At 43.2% G+C, this 24,892-nt stretch overlaps 1 protein-coding gene across 7 annotated transcripts in view; it reads right to left on the minus strand.

Annotated features, from left to right (window-relative positions):
• Window positions 1-5,035: 5,035 nt before the first annotated feature.
• Window positions 5,036-24,892, minus strand: part of JMJD1C (jumonji domain containing 1C) — a 169,208-nt gene continuing 149,351 nt past the window's right edge. For all 7 annotated transcript variants that reach the window (XM_062000967.1, XM_062000966.1, XM_062000970.1 and 4 more), the window contains 15 exons: window positions 24,564-24,778; window positions 23,452-23,604; window positions 20,656-20,745; window positions 19,220-19,347; window positions 18,825-19,038; window positions 18,153-18,367; window positions 17,453-17,731; window positions 16,911-17,079; window positions 16,416-16,506; window positions 16,169-16,299; window positions 14,891-15,013; window positions 13,714-13,853; window positions 11,358-11,534; window positions 6,255-6,386; window positions 5,036-5,941 (listed from right to left, as the gene is read on the minus strand). In XM_062000967.1, the coding sequence (XP_061856951.1) occupies window positions 5,852-5,941; window positions 6,255-6,386; window positions 11,358-11,534; window positions 13,714-13,853; window positions 14,891-15,013; window positions 16,169-16,299; window positions 16,416-16,506; window positions 16,911-17,079; window positions 17,453-17,731; window positions 18,153-18,367; window positions 18,825-19,038; window positions 19,220-19,347; window positions 20,656-20,745; window positions 23,452-23,604; window positions 24,564-24,778 (2,347 nt within the window). In that variant the 3' untranslated portion in view covers window positions 5,036-5,851. The remainder of the gene's footprint in view (window positions 5,942-6,254; window positions 6,387-11,357; window positions 11,535-13,713; window positions 13,854-14,890; window positions 15,014-16,168; window positions 16,300-16,415; window positions 16,507-16,910; window positions 17,080-17,452; window positions 17,732-18,152; window positions 18,368-18,824; window positions 19,039-19,219; window positions 19,348-20,655; window positions 20,746-23,451; window positions 23,605-24,563; window positions 24,779-24,892) is intronic.

A 24,892-nucleotide genomic window follows, 5' to 3' on the forward strand; every position in this document is an offset into this window, starting at 1 on the left:
GCGGAGCGCCACGGGACCGCCACGGGGCGCGTTACCCACCCACGGGGCACGGTACCCACCCACGGGGCACAGGACCACCCACAGGGCGTGTACCACCATGGGGCACGGTACTGCCACAGGGCACAGGACCGCCATGGGGCACAGGACCGCCATGGGGCACGGCACCGCGGTGGCACCACAGAGCCGCAGCCCAGCATGGCCGCTGTCAGCAAGGCTGACCCAGCCCAGAGGGCATCAGAGAGCCCTAAACGCTGCTGTGGTCCAATTCAAACGTGTCAGGACACTGGCTGCTGTTGGTAGACTGCGCTTTCCCACAGAAACCACTCTTGTCATGGAACACAGAACCATTGTCCCTGTTGGACAGAGACAACACACGCTTTGGGAAACTAAATGGTTATTGTGGCTGTATAGCCACAGGAAGAGAAACCGAAGCCAGGCAACTGGGAAGCGACACGGAGGCCCCTGAAAACGCGACCTGCAGACTGCACCGCCACTTGCTACTTCTAACGACAGCAAAAAGCAAAACACAGGAAGTGGCGGGGTTTACACTTTGGTTTTATATAAAAGGAAGAGAGGCTCTTGTGACCTCTTCCTCTGGGAGCATCTGCATTTTCAGGAACTCTGGCCTTGAACTCCAACCTACTCTCCTGTCAGCAGCCACCCTTTAGCCATCTGTGGTTCCTGTTGACCTGCTTCCAGTGGCAGGGACTGCAGCTCACTCAGGCTCCCTTGCTCAGGAAAGGCTGGATCCCAGTGTTGAGATCCCTTCCCACCAGGAAGCTCTGCTCTGGCTGTGTGAAAGCAGGCTCGCTGGCAAACTCACTGGAGGGCAAGCAAGTGCAGTCACAGCAGCTGATAAGATCCCTTTCCGAATTGGCACTAAAAATACAAACAAAAAACCTCAAAATCAGAATCATTGAAAGCGCTCCCCAGCAGTCAGAGAGGTGGTGTGGCCGCTACAACTCAGGTACAGCCCGGACAGTGTGTGTCAGACCTTTCTGCCCAAGTATGTGGCCCGTGCACTTCCAAGTGTACGAAAAGCAGCTCATTGCTCCCTAAAGACTCAGAGCTACAGCTACCTTTTCCTCCACCTCCTTTCTCTCCTATGTTTGTTTTACCAGAAGTAACCTACACTTACCCAGGCTTTTTGTCTTGAAATCATTTGAAGCGCTCCCTCAGGCCCATTTGCTGCAGGAGTTAAGGTATTCTTGAGATCAAACAATATGAAATCCTGCGAGCTGTGAAAATACAGGATTTCCTGCCTCAAAGCTACTAAACCCTACTCTTTAATTCCACTAAGGAAGCACAGAGCTACAAGACCCATGCCCAGGGACTGGAAGAAGAAACAGGCATCTGTGTCACGAACGTGTATTGGTGTGGCTGGAAGGTACCAGAAGTGTTTCCTTTGGAACAGAGCAGTGAAAATCCGTCAGTCCACCACTTTGCTTTAGAAGGGCATGTGTTTAAAATGCAACTGTTTGCACTCAACACATCAGGTAAAACATGTCTTCAAGTTGCTGTGAGGCAAGATTTTCCTACTGGCTATATATAGATTGTAACTTCCTTTTCAAACCTCCAGAACAACCGAATGAAGTGCAGAGGTTAGTCTGTGCATGCTGCAAAGGCGTTGGTGCCATGGTCAGTTTCGAGGCTGTCCCGCTGAGATGGAAAGGAAGGGCCGTGCAGGAAACACTGATCAGAGAAAGCTCCCGGGGCACAGGCATCACGGGAGCACAAAGACAGGGAAGGGAAGGCTGTCTCCTGCTCACAAAGCAGCAGTCAGGGCTGGAAGGCGGGAGCTCAGGGCAGCGCTGCCGCTGCCCGAGGCAGCGCAGGGGTCAGGAGGGGAAGGCACAGCAAAGCCTTCGCCCCTGTGCTGGCAGAGGCAGCTCCAGCGCGGATGTGGGGGAGAGCACAAACATCCTGCTCGGGGAAGCAGCCGCAGAGGGCCACGGTGGCTGTGGAAGGAGGAAGGAAGGGAAATTCCCAGTTCGGGTGCGGGGCAGGGCAGGCTGTCAGCTGTGAGAGCAGCAGTGAGCCTGACAGGATGTCACGGGAGAGGGTACGGACAGAATCACCACCTACCGAAAGGGTCAGAGGGCATGAGAACGAAGCGCTGATCACACGGGGGGCTGCTTTACACACACAGATCTGAGCAACTTCCGTGAAGCTGGAGGAGCAGAATAAATAGACGTTAACATCAGACTGATATAACCCTCGCGTCCAACCTGTGCTAATGGCGACCACGGGCTTGCTGTTGGTAATTTCAGCAATCCAGCACCTTCTGCTTCAGCTAAACCCTACGGGCAGCCACTCAGCCACGCATTGCAGTTCTGCTTCTTTGCTAATTACTTACTCTTCGTTAGTTACTTCTATAGTTCCAACAGGAAGCAAACTGCCACAGTCGTTTACTGTGCAGCAGTACAGTGGACAAGGAGCTGGAAAGGGGCGAGGGAAGGAGTGGGCTGTGGAGATCAGCGCTTGCAGATTTGATGACTTTGGGATGTGAACCTTCAAAGGAGAGGAAAAAGGAGAAGAGTTTCATGGAGAGCACAACAGGCTGAGACAGAGCTTAGCCTCAACAAGAAGGTGGCAAAAAACCAGTGTTCCTGCACTCAAACAGCTTCGGCTGATCTCACTGAATACTTCTAGCTGTATTAAAAGTAGTTGACATTGTAGACCAGAAAACCTCCTTAAGAGTCTCTAGGAAAGAAGGATGGGAAAAATATGCCCAGTAATGCCTCACAGAACATGGAAAAAGTTGAGAGGGAAAAATTTAACCTGAAAATAATGTAACTACCCCAAATCCCTCTTCAGTCAGACCCCAGCTATGAAACCGCCGGCCTCACTGGCACGGTCTGCTTCTGTCTCCTGCTGGGGAGCAGGCAGTTCTGCTTCATTCTGATGGAGCCAGAAATCTTAACATGCTGAATAAGCTGAATTTGGTACACCAAATACTTTAAAAAGCCCAGAACTTTCATCCTCTTTTAGTAGTACTTGGAGTAGCTGTTACCTTAAACAGCTCCTGGTGTTCTGTGAACACACACAGCATGAGACTTTGCAGAGTCTTTTCAAGTTGACAGCAATAAACACTTTACACTTATCACCCTCAGCTTGTGCCACATTCTCATTGTTCACTCACTTTTGGCTTCTTCACATCCCCTTGGCTACTGGGAAGCACTGCAGTTGTTGTGTGCAGCTGATGGGGCTCTCCTGTCTGCAGGGCCAGCATGTCCCACAGCAACCTGCAATTTGCATCAGGTGCCCTGAAAATCCCCCAGATACACTCATAAACTACAAAATATTAAACTGATCCATCTGTTGTAACCGGTATATACATTTGCTATAGATAAACTCCACTAAACAAACCCAGTGGACAGTTACACTCTACAGTGACTGCAGTGAAATGCTACTTATGCAGTTCAAACCAACTTACCAATGTATTGTTGCTACAAAAGCAGCAAAGACATACGTACCCTCATGCTGTGCAGCACTGCAGCTCCAGCCAAGCAGTTTCGCCTCTCTAAAGCAAGACTGTTGGTTTTAAAATCATATCCATCTCAGGCTCTTCTTTGGGGAGATTTGTGCTGCTTGACCATCCATTTCACCCACATGTCTTTGCAGACGCACAACTTCGTTGTACGCTCCAGGATTCATCAGCAAAGGCAGCACGAAAAAGGTCACGAAGGAACTTTAATAGTCACACTTGGAAATGCACATCAGCCTCTGTTCTGTGACTCCTTCAGTTACCACCTGAGGAAGGCCCAAGAGTCCCCACCAGAGTTCAGACCTCCTAGAGACAGCAGGTGCTGCCTGCAGGGTAAACACCCACGGGACAGCACCCCAGCATCTTTGAGAAGAGATAAAGCAGGGAGCTGGAGGCTTTGTCCAGGTCAGACATGGCAACATGACACTTTCTGGTAGTTAACCCATGGGAAGGAAACCAAGTCATTCCCTCCAATTCAACTACAAAGACAGTACAGCACAAGGAGCCAGCTGTGATGGCAGCCACAGCCCAAGCCAAACAACTGCTCTTTGTGCAGGGAGAATAACAAGGGGGAAAGGGGGGTGGGATTTGACCATCTGCAGCAGGAATGCAAACTTCAGCAGCCTCAAGGAACAGCATCAATCTTAAAAGCACCTCACCAAAACACAAGTCAAGGGGGGAGGAAATACTCAAGACTCGACTAAAATTCACTCATGTACAGATCTTGTACTTGAAAAGAAATGCATGTGACTAAAGTCCAGTTGTCACATTGTCAGGCTTAGCAGAGGCACTGCTGAGGTTCTGTGCCACACGCGGCACAGAGGCAGATGCTGTGTGGGACGGTAGGGAGCTCAGCACTGGCTGCTAAGCACAGCAATGTCAGCTCCCATGCACTTAGCTGCAACTTCAAATAAAATCAAAGTGTTCAAGCCAACTAAATCAAGAACTTTACTTCTGGAATCAGAAACGTCCTTCACGGTTCACTAGTTCTTATGATAATTTAATTTGGGGTTTTTTGGTGTCCCAGAACCTGATCAGACTTTGTCAGCGTGGGAGCAGTGACCAGGCCAGCTACTGTCCCTTATGGACAAGTCATGAGCTGCACCCAGCATTTGATATCAAATCTATGCATCTGAATAGTTTCAATGCTTTAAATCCATGTACAGTTTAATGGTTCAAACAAACTCCAAGAGCTGGAATTCTGCTCAGCTGTCTAACGTTTATCATTATTACACACAAATTGATACTTAAAAAACACCCCACATTATTTTTGTGCAATTACTTGAACTGTAACAAGCCAAAATGCTACAAAACAAAAGTTCTACACAAGCTTCTTCCCCCCCCTTCACGCACAATAGGAGTTGGCTTATTAAAATCAGAGTGTAAGCAATGTTTAAGTTGTTTTGTTCTTAAGGCAAGCCTGCCCTGCACTCAGCCCCCTGAGCCGTGACCCAGCACTGCCCTGGGAGTCCTGGGGCAGGGGGAGGGCAGAGGTGCCCCGGGCCCAGCCAGATCTGGCCCTCACACACAAAACACCATGATAAGACATTTGATAAAGTCATTTTAATGGAAAATGTAAAACCCCTTTCAACTTCAATGTACAAAGCATGTGTAACACTTGCACTTTTAACAAATTAAAGCAAGCCAATGTTTTAAAAAAATACATCATTGAATGTATATATGTATATATTTACATAGCATATTAAGTTTAATATTTAGCTTTAAAAGTTCACATAAATTTTACCAAAATGAGACAATTTTTAAATAAATTACACCTTTTGAAAACGTTTAATTGTACACTGAATAGCTTCAATAAAATACTGAAGTGTCTGTATTTAATATCTACTTTATATACTTTATATTTTACAAAGTTTACAATTATTTGGCAGTAATTTTCAGATTATGACATGACTGCTGTGCGGACTCAGCAAGATCCCAAATGCAGGCAATAGCTGGTGTTTGTGTCCTACTCTCACAGTAACTGTCTCAATGTAGTGAAAAATATCTGAATTATTTTAGCAAACTGTACAAGTCACATTTACATTTGATCAACAATATAGCATAGAATTTTGTGGGTTTTTTTCCAAAAATAAATACATCATCTTAAATCTTTTGACATTTCACAAACTTCATGTACATTATAATACAGGACAGCAGAACGCTGCTCAATTGTTTGCAAGTCTAACGTGTAATCACAGTGGCTGTGATACGAAGCTCTACCACGCAGTGTTGTTAACAAGGAAACATTGATGACTACGCTTTCTTGGCACCGATGGTTTGTGAAGCTTAAATTAGTGTGCAGACTGTTCACGTATTAGAAAAAACAACCTCCCTTTGATGGTAACACCAAGAAGCAGAGCACGCTTAGTTTTCATCCATATCTTCCATTTCACCTTCGTGAATCTTCAAAGCTCTCACCATCTCTTTAACTGCGTGATATAAGATATTTTTAACCTGAAAGAACACGGGACAGATTTCAGTAAGGCCTAAGACTGAGGACGGAGACCTCAGCCTAGTAGGTAGAAAAATAAGGGAAGGCTACCTTAAGGCAGGGCAAAAGGAAACACCTTTTTACACACTTTAAAACCTAAGGTGAAACAAATGAAACTGGCAACTCCAGGGAGAGTCGTTTCCACCCTGGCATTCAGGCTGCTCATTGTTATTCTGTGTGAACGGCAGCGAGGAAGTCGCTCCAGGCAGGGCTCTGCATTTCAATGAGCCCGGCCCGGCCCTCCCCATAGCTTTCAGAGCCCCATTCATTTCCTACCTGCAGTTTATCATCGTAATTGATTTCTTCCTTTGACAGCCTCAGCTCCTGCGTTAAGTGAAATGACTGTACAAGATGTTCTGGAGACACAAAGTCTTCGGTTACTTGAACGCAGCTGTGAAAATTTTGCACCTATCCAAAATAACAAGAGACTGATAATTAGTATTTGGGGGTTATTCTTTGGCAGAGACACCTGAGAAAAGAGGCCTTGAGATCTCTCACACCACAAGCTGATCAGACCAAAGGGCCTTTATACATTATAAAAGCCTTGATACATTTAACGTTGGCAGCAATTAAGCGTTTTTGACTCAGGTCCAAGATCCTTCCCGGCAAAAGGTGCCCTGAAGGAAGCGCACCTGCCCTTGCTCTTCACATCCCTCACCGACCTGTTCCTCACCCTGCGTGCGCTGCCGCTGTGCCCCAGCCCCCTCCGCAGCCCCTGCTCTGCCCTGCACGACCTGCTGGCGCCAATCAAGGGGCAGGTTTGGGGGTGGGGAAAGGAAGCCCTTGTTTTCTTCTCTGAACACTTCTTACTGGTAAGAGGTAACTACTGAGAGAAAGGGACATCATCTGCCACCCAGGCTGTACCCGGAGGGCAGGGGAAAAATAAAACCTGCTTCCTGGTTGTGACGACTCCTCCTCGTCGTTTTTCAGAACCACACAGGTTCTCACCCCTAAGCCTGCACACATTACACACAATGCTGCTTTACCATGTCAAAACCTTCATTTCCACAGACTCCAACAACTGCTCACCAAGTTGTGCAACACCAATTCTGCACACTTACAAGGCCTGGGCTGGGAGCAGCTTTGCCACCCTGGCAAACAAGCAGTGCTGCTCCCTCAGCAAGATCTGTGTATTTTAAGCTCAGGCTTAGCCAAATCTAGAGGACACTCTGAAATGTCCATTGTAATACCCAACATGCAAAAAACCCCTTTGGGGCCTACACAAGAGAGGACACAGCACTTCAGTCAAAAGTTATTTTCCACAAACACTGCCTGAGCCTGATTTTAGAAGGCAGCTTGTCCGTTTAGAGCTGAAATCCCAGAGGGTAACCCCCAGCTCAACACCAGCCCTGTGTGCGGGGTGTCAGCAGCCTTGTTACTGTCAAGGACAAACAAGGCAGTGCTGTTCCCTCCTGCCAATTAACCAAAACAAAAACAATTCTGGAGATGCAGTCGGTTTGTTGATGCCACACAATTTGCAAGCGGCAGAAAGCCAGGAGTGAGGAAACAGCTGCAGAAGTGCCAGCGCTCGGGGAATTCCCTGGAGCTCCGGCCTCTCTTCACTCCCAGGCTTCTCACCCATTTCAAGTCTCTACCTGCCTTTGTTTTCATTTCCACCCCATGCAAATCCCACTTTACTCTTTCACTTTCTCCTCACTGAGACAAGGCTTTTGTTTTTCCCTTCCCTCCATTCCAGAATGGGCAATATTTGTTGCCCTCAGATCTCAGGCCGTGCCTTAAACCTCCATCCTTCCAGGTCCCACCTTAGTGCAACAGACTTCACCTGGCCGGCTAGGTGCTCAACATGGGCATGCCCTGCCGACAGCCCACAGGCAGGCAGTTCTAGTTATCATGTTTATAATACAAGACGACAGCATGACACATAAAAATAAACATGTTTATAGCAACGGTTCCCCTGAGGTTTGTGGGGTGAGGACTGCAGCACTCTCACCACTGTGCCAGAGCTCAATCAAGGGAACAGCTTTGCCCCACTCCAGGCCGAGCAGAGGTTTTCCAGCAGGGCTAGGAGACAGCTGGAGTGCTGGGAAACCCTCAGACCCAGGCTGGGGAGGGGAAAGGGGGCCACTCATCCTCCCTGCACTGTCTCCCACCCATCCTTACGCTGATCTCAGCCATTTCCTGCCCGCAGCAGCTCTGCACACGCACCTCCCAGACCTTTATCCTACATCCTTATCGTAACATCGCCAGGACGTCGCGTTACCTCCTGCATGTTATTTTACAATACCTAATCCTGCTGTTAAATCAAGATAATACCACTATAAAAAACAACATTATAATAACCTGTTGTACTATGAACAAGTTTTGCATGTAGCCTGAACAACCCAGTTCAATCACCGACTCGAGTATTTCCAGCTTTTCGTTCCTTGCTAAAATGCCTGACAAGTTTGGAGTTGCCAAACTAAAAGCAGGGAAGGCATCCCTAGAGGACAGCTGTGATACACAATGATCCAGAGCAGCATAGCAGAAAGAGTGAATCATTCAAAAGCACAGCAAAAAGCCCCCTTCTTTAGCTGGAGGAGCTTCCAAGGAGAGCTATGGGCTCCCTATTACAAGCACCAGAGAGAGAACAAGGCTCCGGCGTTAGCAAAGCACGGGATGTCTCTGAGCTCCCCTACTCCTGCAGCCAAGAAGGAGATCCAATCCTACAGTGCATCACTGGTGGCACACTCAGGGAAGCATCTGCAGAGGAGAGCAGTCCAACGCTGCATTTATTTCAGGTTTCCCCCGACAAGAGCTATTCCCTCCACAAGAGGCACTGACAAGGCTGCTCCGACCGACACAGCTCGGAGGACAGGCTCCCCCTCCCACCCACCGCTGAACAATTTGACTTTGCCTACTGAAATGATCACCAGGGAGGTGTGACTGCAAGTACACAGGGAGGAGGGAGAAACCTGGGAAGCAAGAGAAACGCTTTATGCTACGGTAAAATATTAAAACCAAGTTACTTTAAAAGCTAGACATGAATTCATAGAAGCTAGGCAGGTTAAAAAAGAATAATATACAGAAGAAATACACACAGTCTCCTCCATGCTTGAGCAGTAAAATTCTAGACCAACACATCAGAAGCAGCAGTGTGACAATAACTGAAATGCTACAGGACGAAAATGTCTGAGCTACACTATGCAGAGCCCACAGGCAGCTGGGTTCCCTAACTCCATCCCTGAGCCCCATTTCCCCTGCTCCACATTACTGATGAGCATGTAAACACAAAAATGGTAATTTACCGCCAAATTTAGTATCAGCTCTCTTCTAGTTGTAAGTATTAAAGATTCATGATGTGCATGTAAATCTGAAACACAACATGTCAACTTTGCCTGGTATGTATTCTTGTTCAGACTTATTTTTAAGTGTTTAAATGTGCTTTGAATATATGAAGTGTTGGTGCTGATCCCTAAGGTCAGTATTTATGCACCTCTATACAGCGAGTACTATACATGTACATGAAAGAACATGATGCTTTCATTTCCTCCTACGTGGCAGATTCACAGGAACTTCTTACTGAAGATGAAAAGGTTCTCAGCTTCACCCACTAAGGTTTAAAAACACCATGTTATTAACTCCTTAGTGCCAGAAGCTAGAACATTACCACTTCAAAAGCAATCTGGAGTTTAAAGCCATGGAGAAAAAGATAAGGGTGGTCTCATTTTTGTTCCTTGATGCAATCAACTGCAGGGAAGCCTGGAACATTCCCACTACTTCAGGTTTTATAGTCTGCCACATTCTATATAAAACAAATCTCCCAGCATGTTTGTTATTTGCTGTGGGTTTCCTTTTCACTCCTGTATCTAGGGTATCTCTCTTGTTTTGAGAGATCAGAGTGAGGTTACCAGAGGATGCAATACAAATCTTATCACTTCTGGGAGTCCTAACTGCCTTAGCCTAGCAGGAGCTAAGAATAGCATCAATGCCAGGCGTTCCTTTACCTTAGTGAAGCAAACATCAAGCCCTGGAGACAACGTACAGGCAAAGAAGACCTAAAACAACCTTTTTCCCCCCTCCTCCTTTCTTTTGACAGAAAACAGATACACATAGATCATCCCAGGTTAACATACCATCATGTGAAACCACCTGAAGACTCACTGGAATGTCAAGGAGTTCAGTCTGGGAGAGGTACCTGTTGATTTCAGTGCCTCAGCAACTGACACAGCCAGCAGACAGAGCAGGGCCGTAACACCTGTCATCACTACAACTCAGGTCATTTTTCTCCCAGAGAAAACCCTCCTGTCCTGGCCACAGTGACAGAGTGAGCCATTGCTTCCTCTCTGCCCAGAAGAGGCGGTGGTTGGAAGCTGATCTGCAGATCAGAAACCAAATAGCATCGTTGCCAGGAACGCCTGGCCTCACTTGAACCTGGCTGGAGATCAATGATAAATCTTTAACAGCAAGCTGGTTTACAGCCCTTACTGCAGGGTGGGGATGCTCCTCATTCCTTGATAGTCAGCTACCTATTTAGTGGAGCTTGACAGCTGTCAAGACAGCAAGAAAGCAGGCTCCATTTCCTGCTGAAATACAGTCAGGTTCATGGGGCAAAGAAATAAATACGCCCAGATCTGCCTAAAAATTGTGGCTAACAACTGTGTTTTCTTCTTCTTTTCATTAAGGAAAAGAAGTTTGCAGATTGTGAGGAAAAAAACAAACCATCAAACAAAATGAAGTAATAAACCCTCTGTGCTAGGAGAGGACTAAAGCTTGCCACACAAATTCATGTTGTTTCTCCAGAACTGTCCTACTGGCAGTACTTTTCCTTACATAACTAAGAATTGAATCAGCCCAGCTGCTGCAAAGGCGGTATCACTTGCTGACGGTAAGGAATGCTGAAGCAACACCCATGACTCCTGGTCACTGACATACCTTCTGTGTAAAAAAGAGCCTAACGTGGAGCAGGAAAGCAACCTCTAAATCCTGTTACAGAAACACCTTGTTACACTCAAACTGTCTCTACAATTCTCATACAGCTGAAGACAAACCCAATGACAGTTGACATCCAGGTATTTGCATCTGCTTGGGTTGCTCCCTCTGCCTCCCCAAGGTTAGATTAAGTCTTTGTTTAGAAGAAGAAAAACTCAGTAACCTAACTTCACCATAAATAACACTCAGTTATTTAGAAGTCTGCTAATAAAATCAAAAGGGGGAAGAAGTAGTTAATAATAGTCTGCTCATTTTTTGTTTTAAAGGAAAAGAGTAACGGTATTTCAAGTGTTCAAGCTGCTGCATGTTAGTATTGCCTAGTCCTCTATACACACACATGTACCTTACTACACGTTCCTACACACTGACAGCTACCAGGAAGAAAATAAATTCCGAGAACAGATGTATATATGTCTTTGAAAAAAAGTTATTTAATCCTTGAAACATTACCTGATGAAGTGCTCCTGCTGGTAGAATGATCGCATCACCAAGGAACTGAATAACCGTACAGGTTTTGACTCCGTATTCTTCCAGAAGTCTTTGGCGAAGTTTTTTGTTCACGTACCAACTCTGATCACGTATTGGATCATGCTCTGGTAAAACCTCTAAGCCTTGCTCTTTTGCTATCTGTAAGCAGAGAAAAGTTCCCAAGTCACTTTCAGAAGCAATTGAACCTTTTAAGTGTATACCTAACTCAGGAAGCAACACCACTGTGTTCCCAATACCCAAACCAGACTTTTAGTCAGGGGTTCAAAAGAACATCAAAGGAACAGTGAAGTCCCACTGAACTGAAGACATTTGCAGAACTCCCTCTTCTAAATGAACAGCTTTAAAGAAATCAGCACAGTAATTAATAAGCAACGTGCTCATCATGTGACTTCTTTCACCAAGAAAATCAAATCTGTCCTCCAGAGCCCCTACACTGGCAACTGCTCAAGCTTACACAACCTTCAGTCTTGGCAGACACACAACACCACAACCTCAGCTCAGGAAAAACAGCAAAAAATAAACCTCACACAGCCCTGGTCAACCTGCTCTAGGCAACTCTCTTGAGCACCAGGCTGGAGAAAAAGATCTCAAGAAGATACTTCTCAATCCCAACCACTCCCTGACAGGTTATTTTCCTACCATCCTATCACTGAAATTGGATAAAATGCACATTAAAAAAGTTACTTTCTGACTCTGGTAAGCTTATCTGCAACAACCACTTCTCATCAAGTTAAGCATAGCAGAATAGGTATTACCCTTCATCAATTGCTAATTAATCGATCCTAGTGCTAAAGATAAAACCCACATACATCCAATTGTTCTGTCATGACTCAAGAAGAGACTATTTCATAATAACTATACATTTTTATTCATAGTGATATTAAATGTGTGTAATTATGTGACACACAGCTTGCAACTGTTCTCCTGTATTACCATCTTTCAGGAGACAAAGCGGTCCCAAGGTCTAGTGATCAATTAATCTCCAATTCAGTATTTCAAAATAGCAGCACACCAACAATACAAGGGGGTCCCCAATTCAGTCTGGATACTATGACAAGCTGTGGCAGCAAATGACAAACTTTATCACACAGCATCTGAAGTGCTTGTTTTGAACCTGCAGCTCCCAGAGTTTCACAACACTCGTTAATTACTGAGAGAAGAAATGCTAACCCTCATTGTCCAACTACGCCCTCGCATTCGTGATTTTGTTTACAAGTCTCTTTCCAAACTGAAGTCCCACCATCTATGTCATGAGCATCTACTTTTTGAATGAACAGAAAAGCTCCACTGTGTTAATTCTCCTGGAATTAGCTGTATTTTGTTTACTGGTGCTCATTTTTCCCCACGGTTCAGCTTGCCAAAGAGCAAACGTTTGAGTTGCTAGAGAACAGCTGCCCTAGGACTGAAACACTGCCTTATTGTCCAAGAAAATCTTTACTGCTAAATTTCTTAGGCTCTTCCTGCTTGCAGCAGAGCCCTTAGCCTCCAGCCTGTTTGTGGATCCCTTTGGTTTAGCCAGTTAAAATTCATCTGATCTTTTTCCCCCACAGCAGAAGACAGCAAAGACTTCTTTTCTTCCAGAAACCACTTCAGTGTTACTTTGTCAACGTCTAGGTCACCTGCCAAGACTGCCTTCCAGAATACCAACATATGCTGAAGACAGGGCACAGAAAATTGCTTTCAAGGTAGTATCTCTAAATTTAATGTCCCTGATGACTACCAACGGCCCAGTGGTAGATACTCATCCTACGTGGTAAGTAACAACCTGAAAAGTTCTGGTGTGGCTCTAACTGCTCACTACATGCTGCCAAAGGAAGGTCTGCACTACAGCTAATGCTGAAGGTGTTTGTAGCCCTTGGGGACCACTGTACCCCACACTGCTTCCACCTTTGCTAAGAGTCAAGGCACGTTTTTTGAGACAACTAACGTGACAGAGTCCTTATGAAAACCAGTGGCTGCTGGGTCACAAGTTCAGGGTCTTCTGCATGGCACAATTCACAATTATTTCAGCATCTGATAAAGCAAGAATGGATCAGTGACAGAAAAACATTACCCTACAAATGATCCTTTGTATTAGAGAAGGATAAGGAGAGGTCTCCATCCCCTCCTGAGCCTTCAGAGTTTGAGCCTTCAGAGTCTGCAGGCTACCTGCAGCTTTTAAGAATCGTAGTAACTATCAAGTTGCACATTTTATTTATGATTTTATGTGCATTCCTCCTTTCCCTAAGCATAGGGGTGAGATTTGTGGCTTTGACACCCCTCTTTGATTTACCAGCTACTTGGATTATATTTATAAAATATACATTATGAATCTAACCTTTTGCAGAAACTCCCTTATCTTGTCAGCATCTTTGCCAGCATAAATGTGCCATAAAGCACCAGGTAATTCACTTGAGTCTTTCAACCGCTTCCTTAAAAGGTCATCCAAATCTTCCTCTTCAAACTTCTTCAGAACTCCTAAGATGCAACAAAGAAGGCTCATTAAACATGAGACAGAGGACAAAAATTTAAACAAAATACCTCTTTTTCAAATTTCTTGTGTAAGACTGAGCAGACAGAAGTTTGCTGAATACAACAGAAGCTCCCAGGTGACCTTTTTGTTTGGTGTTTGCAACTGGTTACTAGAACATGTCATAAATATTCTAAAAACAACACTGAGTTTCCAATCTTTCCTGTACTTCTTGAATTTGATAGGACATGTTTTTCTCCCCAAAATAAACAAGCAGAGTTGGCACCAAAAAACTGAAAGATGAAAAAGGCGTTTTCCTGCAGTCAGGAAAAGCAGTGTTTTGCATGGTGTTCTGCAGCAGCTGCTCAAGAAGCTACAGCTCTCTCATTATGCTCAAGGTTTGCTCCTATTACCTCAGTGCATAGGCAAGTGGAAACAAAACAAGACAACAAACTTTACAGCAGATCTGTTAGTCACACTCGAAATCCACAGTTGCTGATTATGGAATAAGCAGACAAAAGAATAAGGGGAAAGAAACAAAACTATTTCAGTAAAAGACTGTTTCAGATAAACAATAAACCTCACAGAGACGACTAGCATACACCAATTTAAGCTCTCCAGTGCTAAAAAATTACATTACAGTCCAAATTCAATACAGTAAACGCAGTGCATTCAGAGGGAGCAGAATAAACAGAAGGTTTGGCAAATACACCACCCTGACATAATTGTTAGAACTATCAGAGTTTCTAGAGAAAATCCTTCGTCCTGCACTTTTGTTAGGTCTGCCAGCCCCAGCAAAGGAAGTGTACATCAATTACAGGTAATGGCAGAAAAGGTGAAAACCGTTTGAAATATTTCATATTTCATGAACTGTAGCGTATTTTACGCAGAATTAATATGTGCGCAAATTCTGGCACGAAAGAATCTCCCAGGTTTAAACAAGTACTTATGGACATCTTTCACCTGCTTCAGAAGACCAGTGGCAATCTTACAAGCAGCAAATCATTCAGTTCATCTACACCTCCTACAACCAGCTTCCCTTTACCTGATTTGGAAAGTACTCCATTTCCTTTCGCTATGCCAACATAAACAAGGATGTTCACGACATCAGAAACTTCAATATGGAGATTTGTGGTTCCTACATCATGGTCTTTAGTAGCAGCTACACCTGTGTTACAAGATGAAATTCAGATTTGTTGCACTGCATGTTCATCGTCAAATAGAAACGTGCAAGAGCTGACTGAGAAGAAACTTCTCAAAGCACACTAATCAATACAGAAAAGCATTTTATGCAGAGTCATGCTTTAACGTGAAAATACTGAGATATACACAAACTACCAACATGTTTTTGTTTCACTGGCTAACCAAGAAAATGTTACTTTTGAACAGAGATCAAGAGATATCTCTTAGCTCAAGTAACTGTCCCTGTATGACAGTTGTGTCAGAACAAAACCCATTTCAGCACAATAATCGAAGACATTTTCTGACCACTGTGTTCCTTTCCAACCTTTCAGGTTGGTCAGGACAGAATATAAGTACAGTGAACACATAAAGTCATCAAATCAAATGTGTCACTTTTAGGCCTGACTGTAAGCAGAGTTCTTAATCAAAAGAAATCCCCAAGAAAACGCAATTCTATCTCTAAGAGGTAAAAACATATGTGCTTAAGTCAAAAGGCCATTTCAGAACACTAAGCCTTGCAGCAGTATTACATGAAAGCGTCATTAACAATGCAGTTCTCATGCCCATGCCCCAACCACCAGCATGAATGTTTATTCCAAAGTACATCTGGGGAGCTTTTTTAAAAAAATCAAGCCATCATGTCACAAATTAGAATTCAGTTCTTGTCCCATTACAACAGCTTGTAAACCAGAACGGAATGTTTTTTTGCGAAAGAAGAAGCAGTTGGACAAGGTCTGAGGGAAATAACCTTTTCTAACCACTTTTTGAGCATCCAGCATACAAATACCACTTATGAGAAATATCCTGAGATGTATTTATGGTCAGAATTCTGAACACAGTAATATTTCATGAAGTATTTTGTCATACAGCATTATTGAAAACAGGCTCTGCCTTTGTATAAAAGCAATTAGTCATTTCTACGCTTCAGAGGACTATAACAGCACAAGAGAGAAAGAAATGCAAAAGCAAATAAAGCCTCATGCCTGAGGTGCAAGTATTGTTCATATGCAAGTCAGTCAAGTATTTCTCCTGCATTCATTGCACAATTACCTTCCAAGCCAGCTCAGCTTCCTATCAAGCACTGTAACCTGTGATACTCCACACTTTCGCCGCTACACTCACCATACTAGGGCCCACTCACCATATGCACTGCATAGCCTCGGTCCCAAATCTGGACGGACAAAAAATCCTGGCAGATGAGAAGCCAAGTTCAGTTTTCCTTCTGGACTGCAATATTCAGGCAAGGGTAAACTTTTTAATAAGTCTTCATATCTGGAAGAGAAAAGGATGAAGCACGTAACGGAATTTGTGTCATTTACATGGAGAGAGAAAAAAACCAACACAACATGGAGACTGACTTAAGAATAGCTAATGTTATACTCAAATACCTTGCTGGCATCATAGCCTTGAAATCTTCACCAGAAGGCCAATCTTTCAGTTTTAGTAGAGCTGTTTCTCCATTTTTTATTTTCTGTCGTTCTGCAAGTGACACAGAAATTACAAAAAACTAATGTACTGCACGTTTTGCTCTGTTCAGCTAATATATCTAACTGAACTCTTAACCTGTCTATAAACATTTCATCCATACAACAAAAGATAACTAATTCCAAGACTCAAGAATGATATAAACCAACATCACTAAGCTGAGAAACAATGACATTTGTTCAGTTTCTTAGACCTAACTAGTATATTTGCATCTTTATTTCTGCAAAGGTACAAAATGCAAGCTTCCATCACATTCTCTGGAAACAGACTACCTGGAGCTTTCTTTTTAACTGAAAGCTTCTTCAAAGCTTCAAGATCCATAGAGTAAATTTTTAACTGCAGTTTCTAACACTGACCACGTTTAGAATCAATGGAATAATACATTTAAAGTAACGTACTTGAAACATCTTCAAAACCATCCCAGAACTCCTTGACGTTGGTGTTTGAAATAATACTGTCTTTGCAATTCAAGATATCAGCTTGCTGGTTTCCAAAATCTAGACTAATCGACTCAGCTTTCCACAGGCTGAAGTTCATTTTCTTATGCATACCAGACACTAAAACAGGCTGTAAATAATAAAATCAAGTTAAAAATTGATACTTATCCATTTGCAAGTAAACACCTCCTTCAATTGAACGGGAGTACAAATACATCTGAATCACATACTGAAGATATCTTGGCCCCACTGAGCTTCCCCCACCCAAGACGTCATACACACATCTTTCGGGAATGTCCATCTCTGGAACAGTAACTTCCCATTTATTATCAGCAGTTAACTGATGTTAAAAACTCCATGAGGCTCATATGTGGGCTATAACTGACAAGCTTCTGCCCGCTGCTAACAATACACTCTCAAACACTGAGTTAGGCAAATCTGTCCTTTACCACAACTCCCCCTGAGGTTCATACCGAGGTCACTTTATAGATCTCAATACCTACCCTTCCTTGCTTCCAGCACTCTTTGAAGAGCTTCCAGTTGTTGCTGTTTTTATGGTCTCTGAGCCACAGAACATGCTTATCACAGATCCAGGAATACTGAATGTCACTGTATCGTTTACTGCAGTCATCCTGAATGCATTTTTTATCATCCTTTGGCTCCTCTTTTATTTCAGATTTTATATTTATCTTTGGTGCTTTGTTTGGTGGAATCTTGTTTTCTACCACTGAAGCAATTATGTCATCAAGAATGTTTGGCATAGTCCTTCCACTCTTGCCACTCTATTAGACAACAGAGAAATGTATGGTTAAACAATGTAAAGGCAAAGCAAGTTAATGCCATTTCTTTCGCAGCACAATGACAACATTCTGTTACCAATTAGAAGCTTGCAGTGACCTACTTCCCTTGCAGAACACTACATGCATTCTCACATGGAAAAAGTCAGAAGTATACAGTTATTACAAAACTCAATATACTGCAGTCTTCCTTTACTTTGTCAGATTAAGGCTTTACCTAACTTCATAGACATTTTCTTTGCAGTATGCACCAACCAATCTGAATGCAAATGTGTGTGTGAACACGTATTTTTAATTATAAATGAATATTTAAAGCAATACAGCTATGAGACTCCTCTAACCACAAAACGAATTCTGGAGATTTCCAAATCCTGATGTAAAACCCATGTGTCTTGTAAACACTTACTGCTGTTCCTGTGGAGTAAACTGGGGCAAAAGCAATACCAGCATCTGTAGAACCTAGACGCAGTTTGCCCGCTGTTGTAGTTAGTAAATCGCGTAAGGTTGAGCCCTGCTCATTGTTCTGGGATGCAGTAGGGGAGCTTTTACAGTTTTGGGACTCCAAATTATCCTGGTCCTTGTCTTCCTTTGAATGTTTTCCAGAAGGACATTCTTTGTTCTCTAAAATAAAAATAATCATTGCAAGATTACAGTCTGGTATCACAATGCAGACAAAGGAACAGCACCAGAATCCTGCATTTAGTGGTAGTATTACACTGCAGCACTAGCACTTTATTCACCTGAAAACACACCAGAGGATGAACTAGATCCTTCAAAATGCAGCCAAACAGTGTGACCATGAAAAGGTCTTCCTCAGCATCTCAGACATGCAGCTGAGTGAGTACCTGTCACAAATGAGAGATGCTGTAGCTGGAAATACTGCCACATTCTACTAGTGGCTCTTCTGGTAAGAGACTCTGATGCCACCAGGACAAGCATTGCATTTTCAAAATAAAATTAACGTGGAAAAAACCATGACAGTTTTTTTTCCTTGGAACAGAAAATTTTGAGAATTTTTCCTAATTAATTCAGTGCCCCCAAAAGTCCTGGACATGATGTGGCAATTTCAAACACATACCTTTCTTCTCTTCCCTGGCTTTCTGCTCTGCAAGATCAGCTAACCAGTGTAGTGGGGACTGAGATTCAGGCGGTGTTAACTTGCTGTCTGTGCTTACATCACTCCTTGGACTTGTATTACCATTTGTCTCGGACTTTTGAGGAGTATTCTGCTGCTGAGACTCGGGCATGCACAGAGAAATTTTATTACTGTGATTAAGGACATTCTGCAAAACCTGTGAAGAATAAATTGATTTTTTAAGTCTAAAACTTTGCCTTAACGTATTTCAAAGACAAGGTTGCATTTAACCATTGGATATGCAAACTGAAATGCAACTGGTACTATCCAAATACAAAAACCCACAAGAATCAGAACACTTGGGAAAAACGCCATGTATACGCCCATTTTAGACTCACCTGAGACACACCATTCATTGCAGGGAGCTTGCCAGCTTGTGTGCTCTGCTTGCTGGTACACTGACAATGGGATTTAATTTCAAATTTTTCTCTAATATTGTGCATGGCATCCAAAAGATCTGTCAAAACTAGAAGACAAGAGGAAAACCATCAGCAACCCTCCCATCGTTTTGTGACCGTCTTTACAATACACACACTGTGTGTGATGATAAAATGCTTTCTCTAAACTTTTTTAGAAGAATTACTAAAAATCTTAAATGTAACAATCAAAAATACTACAAAAAGACTGTCTGGTTTACCCTAAAGCTTGTGCAGAAATGGAAAAACTCATTTAATTAAATAATTGTACACTGCTCTTCTGAATAATCTAACCTTTGCTCTACATTCTCATTGCTTGGCACACACCAAGCAAGCCAGTCATTCATTATTTACTCCTCATTGTTCAATGGGTACATCACTTCTTCATGTAATAAAACTGTCAAACTACAGACTGAAGTGAGCCACGTCTTGACAAAAAAATTAGTATGTCATCATGCAATTTAAACCTGTTTGGCAATGGCTACACACAGAAGAATAAAACAGGTTATGAAGGCAAGATTTCACTGTGCTGCTTCCAGATGAGTGGTTCACTTCACAATTTAAAATTAAAACCAGTTTCAGTCTGGAACTTGTTCTGGGTAATGTCACAATTTGAATTTATTATGGAATCTAACCAACTTTCATTTCTACCTGAGCTAACATGCAACAACCCATAATATAATGACTGTGTTTGTACTTTCAGCTTAAAATAACTTGAAAATTTACTTAACAAGTTTAAGGGCACATCTGAGTTTTCTGTTCTCTGCTCTGCCATCAACGCTGCCAGAGCTCCTGAGTAAAGTTACACTAACAGCAACCACCACACCCAACCACAATTCTTGATGGTAAGGAAAAACTTGACTGTAAGAAAAACTCTTGAGTTTAGCTGAGTTTAGGATTACAGCCTAGTTTTTCATTTACCACAAGCAAAATGCAGCGAAGGAGTTTAAGTTGCCCAATCAAATGTCCAACTAGAAGCAGACATGAATCTTTTCTTCAGGAGGAAAGACAGAAAACTGTGAAAAACAAATCCCCTAAAATCTGTTGCTACATAGTGCTCCTCAGCTGTACTATTCCAAAATTTAACAGACAAGGTCAGATTTATTAAGTACATCCCTGAATTCCTTCACTGTCTGTCCCCAAAACCCCTTCAGACACCTGTCGGTGCACTCTTTCTCTGTTCATCATCTGTTCCCCTTGCTGTTAACTGCCCAGAATCACTTGTCTTTTGTGCAATGATTTGATATAATTTGTAGGTTTTAAAATGGAAGATGAGAAATTTCGAGAAACAGCTTTGGTGTCTCTGCACAGAAAAGTCTGGGAAAAAACATATCCTGCTTGTTTGCAGGCAGTCTTACCAGAGCCTGGAATAATCTGTGTTGGCATCAGGTGCTTGTGATCATGAGGCTGTCCCTTCACACACTTCATCCAGGCATATAACTCTTTATCTGCAAAACAACATTGCCAATTGTTTAAATTTACTTGCAGTGGTACAGACAGAGATAACACGTTTCAGAAAGAATACATTTCCAACACATAACTTCTTTCCTGGTATCCTGTATGACAAAGATTTGTATGTGGCAGCTACTTTTCACACTAAGAGAAGGAATAAAGTTTTAACAATACCAAAATAGATCCTTGCCAATAACCTCAAAGTTTTAAAGTATATTCCCTTTATTTACATTTAGCAAGTTGCCAATTTAGCATAAGCCAAAATCCTTTAGAGCTGCCACTGAGGCAGTGAGACTCCCTTGATGAATTCTAACACAGAAAAGAAAAGCAATTAGGCTGTGATTGTATGGTTAATTTACTTTGACACAATCTGTGCCTCAAGTGAAAGGCTTCAACCAGAGCGCGCCAAACAAGACAGAAAGAGGAACTTTTAACTGAATCAATTCTCTGATTTGGCCAACCATATAGATGCACCAAAAGGAGAAGGAAGTTTCATCAAGGATTTATGTCAGATTAAAGCAAAGATGAAACCACAAGTCTGCTTGAAAATTGTCCGTGGCAGCAGAAAGGACCTAACTGTGAGGAGACGGAGGCTTTATAGGAAGTTTCAAGAAGACTGTCTCTTCCAGAAAAATATGAAGTGTTAAAGACAGGACAGAAGAAGAATGAGAGCAAAAAATGTCTGGCCAAGTCAACTGGTTACCAATCTGATTCAGGGACGGAAACAGGAATGCAATTTCTCTCTCAGTCCCCAGTCTTGTAACCCATCCCCTGATGCGAGTTTTAAGAGACTCTTCAAATATTTTTTACTAGTTTGCTCAGCTCTAGCAATGTAAACTAAGGAGTACACTAAAGGAAGCATTTAAAGCATTATTTTCTTACACTGTAACACACACACAATGTACCAAATACTCTTCTCACATAAATATTGGACGTCTTAACCATTTTGTAGGTTTTCTAACTCCTTAAATCTTGAAATATGTAACTGGTAAAGAACATAAATCAGCCCTCAAAATAACATGTGTCTACTTAATGTAATCAGTGAAATGCCATAACATGGCATTCCACTGGAAGGTGCCATGAACTGTCTGAAGGTAACTATGGACGCACATTCATTCATTCATGAGGCAATGAGAGAAGTCATTTATGTCTTAACATTCCTGCTGAAGCAAGGGGAAACCAGTGTATTCTCTGTAACATTTAGCAACTGTAAAAACAACTACCTGTTCCAGGAAAAATGCAGTAACATAAAGTACTATTATATAGAGATGGGTGGGTGGTTCTGAACTTTGTCAGAGAGTGCCAAAGGACAGCTACGGTTCAGGCAAATCCTACAGCACCACTAGAAATGAAGCCACAGGGAGGGAAGCTATCGTACTTCTGCCTTTGCACGTAATGGGATAAACAGCAAGGAGAAAGTCTGCCCTGTTAGAAGGCTGAAAAGAAGCCTGCTTCTGTACACTACTTTTTTAAGCTTTGAAGACATTTTACTAAAATTTTCCTGGCTGGTTAACATGCACAACCGACTGCATGTTCCCACGGTAAATCCTGCTCAGCCCCTGTCCCGAGCCACATCAGATAGATGCACATACAAGCATCCACAGACAGAAGACATTTAGAGCTGCTGAAGCAGCCTCCAGTGTTAAAGCATTAATGACTGCTCTCAGTGTTGGAGAACAGGGACCTAACATGGACATCAGGTCCCTAGAAAAGTCAGGCTTTGATGGAAGTCTCTGGGAACATCCTAGACCTGCAGAGTACCCTGCAAGCCAAGGACTAAGTGGATGACTCTCTCCATTTACCAAAGATTTGCCATCTAATAGTTAAACTTTATTTGACTAACATTGCACATCTGTGACATTATGCTGCTATGACAAACATGGAAATGCTTTCCAAAACAGAATTACGGTTGAATCAGCTCCTGGCACAACATTTGATCGCAGGACTGTGCCAGGGCACAATGCCTGCCACCCAGGGGAAGGCAGCCCTTTCCAACAAGCAGCCTGAGCACCAATGTCACAGCCGAGGGCTGAAGGACCACACTCATGCAAGCCATTCCTCCTTTCCACTGCAACCAGGCTGGGTCACTCAGAAATCACAGGTTTGCAAGTCAGTCCTCTCATCCTCCACTACAAATGAGACATTTCCAATTAACAACAAGAATTAAACAGAGGATGCACGGAGGCTGCTGGATTGTGAAACCTCCATTAACACCCATTTTAAATAGCATGTGAAGTATTTTTTCTCCATCTCTTTCTGTTTTATAATTAAAAACTAGGCTGTTAAGTCAACATGACAAACCATGTACTTCTGAAGGGAGGCCTCCACAAAGCACTCAGATCATGGCAAGTCTTAACAGCTGTGAGTTACCAGGAAGCAGGGAGGTGGTAACAGAGAGCCACTTGCGCAAGCCGAAGGACAAGATCTAACCTTGAGTGTTAAGGCACAAGCAATCCAAGACACAGAAAGACTGAAAAGTGGATGAAAGCCTGAAATAGCCCTCACAGTAATTACTTTCTGAATGACAGATTCTACATGTACATCTACCACCAAAAAAGGAGGTAAAAAAGACCTAGAGAAATCAAAACACACAAGCAGTAATTTAACACTTCACAGAAAGGCAGTTGCACGAGTGGATCAGCAGCTCTACAGCAAATGAGAATTAACAGTCTATACAACATGCTAGTTCATAAATAACTGACCTCTAGAACTTTTTCTTTCCTTTGCCTTGTAACAATCTAGGCAGACCACAAATCCACATTTTTGGCAGACCCAGTGGATGTTAAATAATGTGGCTTCACATGCATCACACATCTCACGGACTCCTCTCACTGCTCTCTTCCATGCAATTTTGGCTGAAATACAAAATAAGCAGAATAAAAGGACTGAAATTTAAATGTAAAGCACAGAATGAATAGTCTTTATAGATGAAGCATTTGTTATTTTCCCCCACGTGCAATTGGGTGTGGGGAGACGAAAGGGATCCTTCACAAACAGATCATCACCACCTACCCCGTTAGCTGTGTTACACAACATCCCCATCAATGTTACTATCAGTGTGCTATAAAGAAATTACAAGCATCCAAAAACCACACTCCACTAACACAGAAAGAATATTCCCGCTCATCATGAGCAGGCTGCAAGTATGAAGAAGTTCTTTTAACATATACTTTTAACTCCATGCCATGAAAAGAGATGGGGTTTTCATCTGACTGCCTGTGGGACTTATCTAATCTCAAGGGCAGTCAACCTGGTTGATGAGCTGGATTGTTCAAGCTGGCAGGAGGGAAGTGCCTGTCCTAGGGAGCTGGCTAGTACTGCTTTTCCGCCAGCCCATTTCCAGCCTGTGCCCATCTGCTGTGGGCCAGAAGGATGGACTAATTGTGGCTTTGGTGGGGAGGGAGCAACAGTGTTAGCACACGCTCCATGGGGCCCACACTGTCACATCATTCCCCTTTGTTTTGGGAAGGAGACACGTCAGAAACACGTCTGTTGGCTGGAATGGGTACCTGGCTCGCTGCAGGCCTTGGCTTGGAGCTGACCACTCTGGCTGGAAGCCAAGCTGGGAACTGAGGCAGCCTGAGCCAATCCCAAGAGCAGCCTGTCTCCCCCAGTCTTGGCTCAGCACAGCCCCCAGTGCAGGGAGGGGCCATGGGCTGGCCCACTGAGGAAGGTACCTGCCCTTTTCTGACATACCCTCTTATAAAAGAGCGGAGGAGAATCCAACGCAAGAGTTTAGTGAAGGAAGCAACTCGAAAGGAAGCAATGGCCCACAATGAATGTAAACACTTAAGGGCATTTGACATTTCCTTACCGTCTTTCTTCACCCAGGACATGGCTGTCTTCTCAGATGTTACTAACTGACAAAATTTATCACCTATGATATCTAGAATGTATTTTGAAGTTTCTAGGTCCAGCTCATCATCTTCATAGTTTTCATGTGTCCATAAACTCAGTGCTTCATCATCGTATTGATCAGGAGAGGAGAAACCATCTATCCTAACCACTCCATTCTTACTAAAAGATAACCTAAAAATGAAAACAGATAGTTCAGCTGCATGTGTCATTACAATCTCTGATCACCTTGCTGTTTGTGCCTTACAACGTTTTCTTTACCTTCTTTAGCATCCTGCCATATTTTAA

This window comes from Colius striatus, chromosome 8 (genome assembly GCF_028858725.1).
Source record: "Colius striatus isolate bColStr4 chromosome 8, bColStr4.1.hap1, whole genome shotgun sequence".
NCBI lineage: Eukaryota > Metazoa > Chordata > Aves > Coliiformes > Coliidae > Colius > Colius striatus.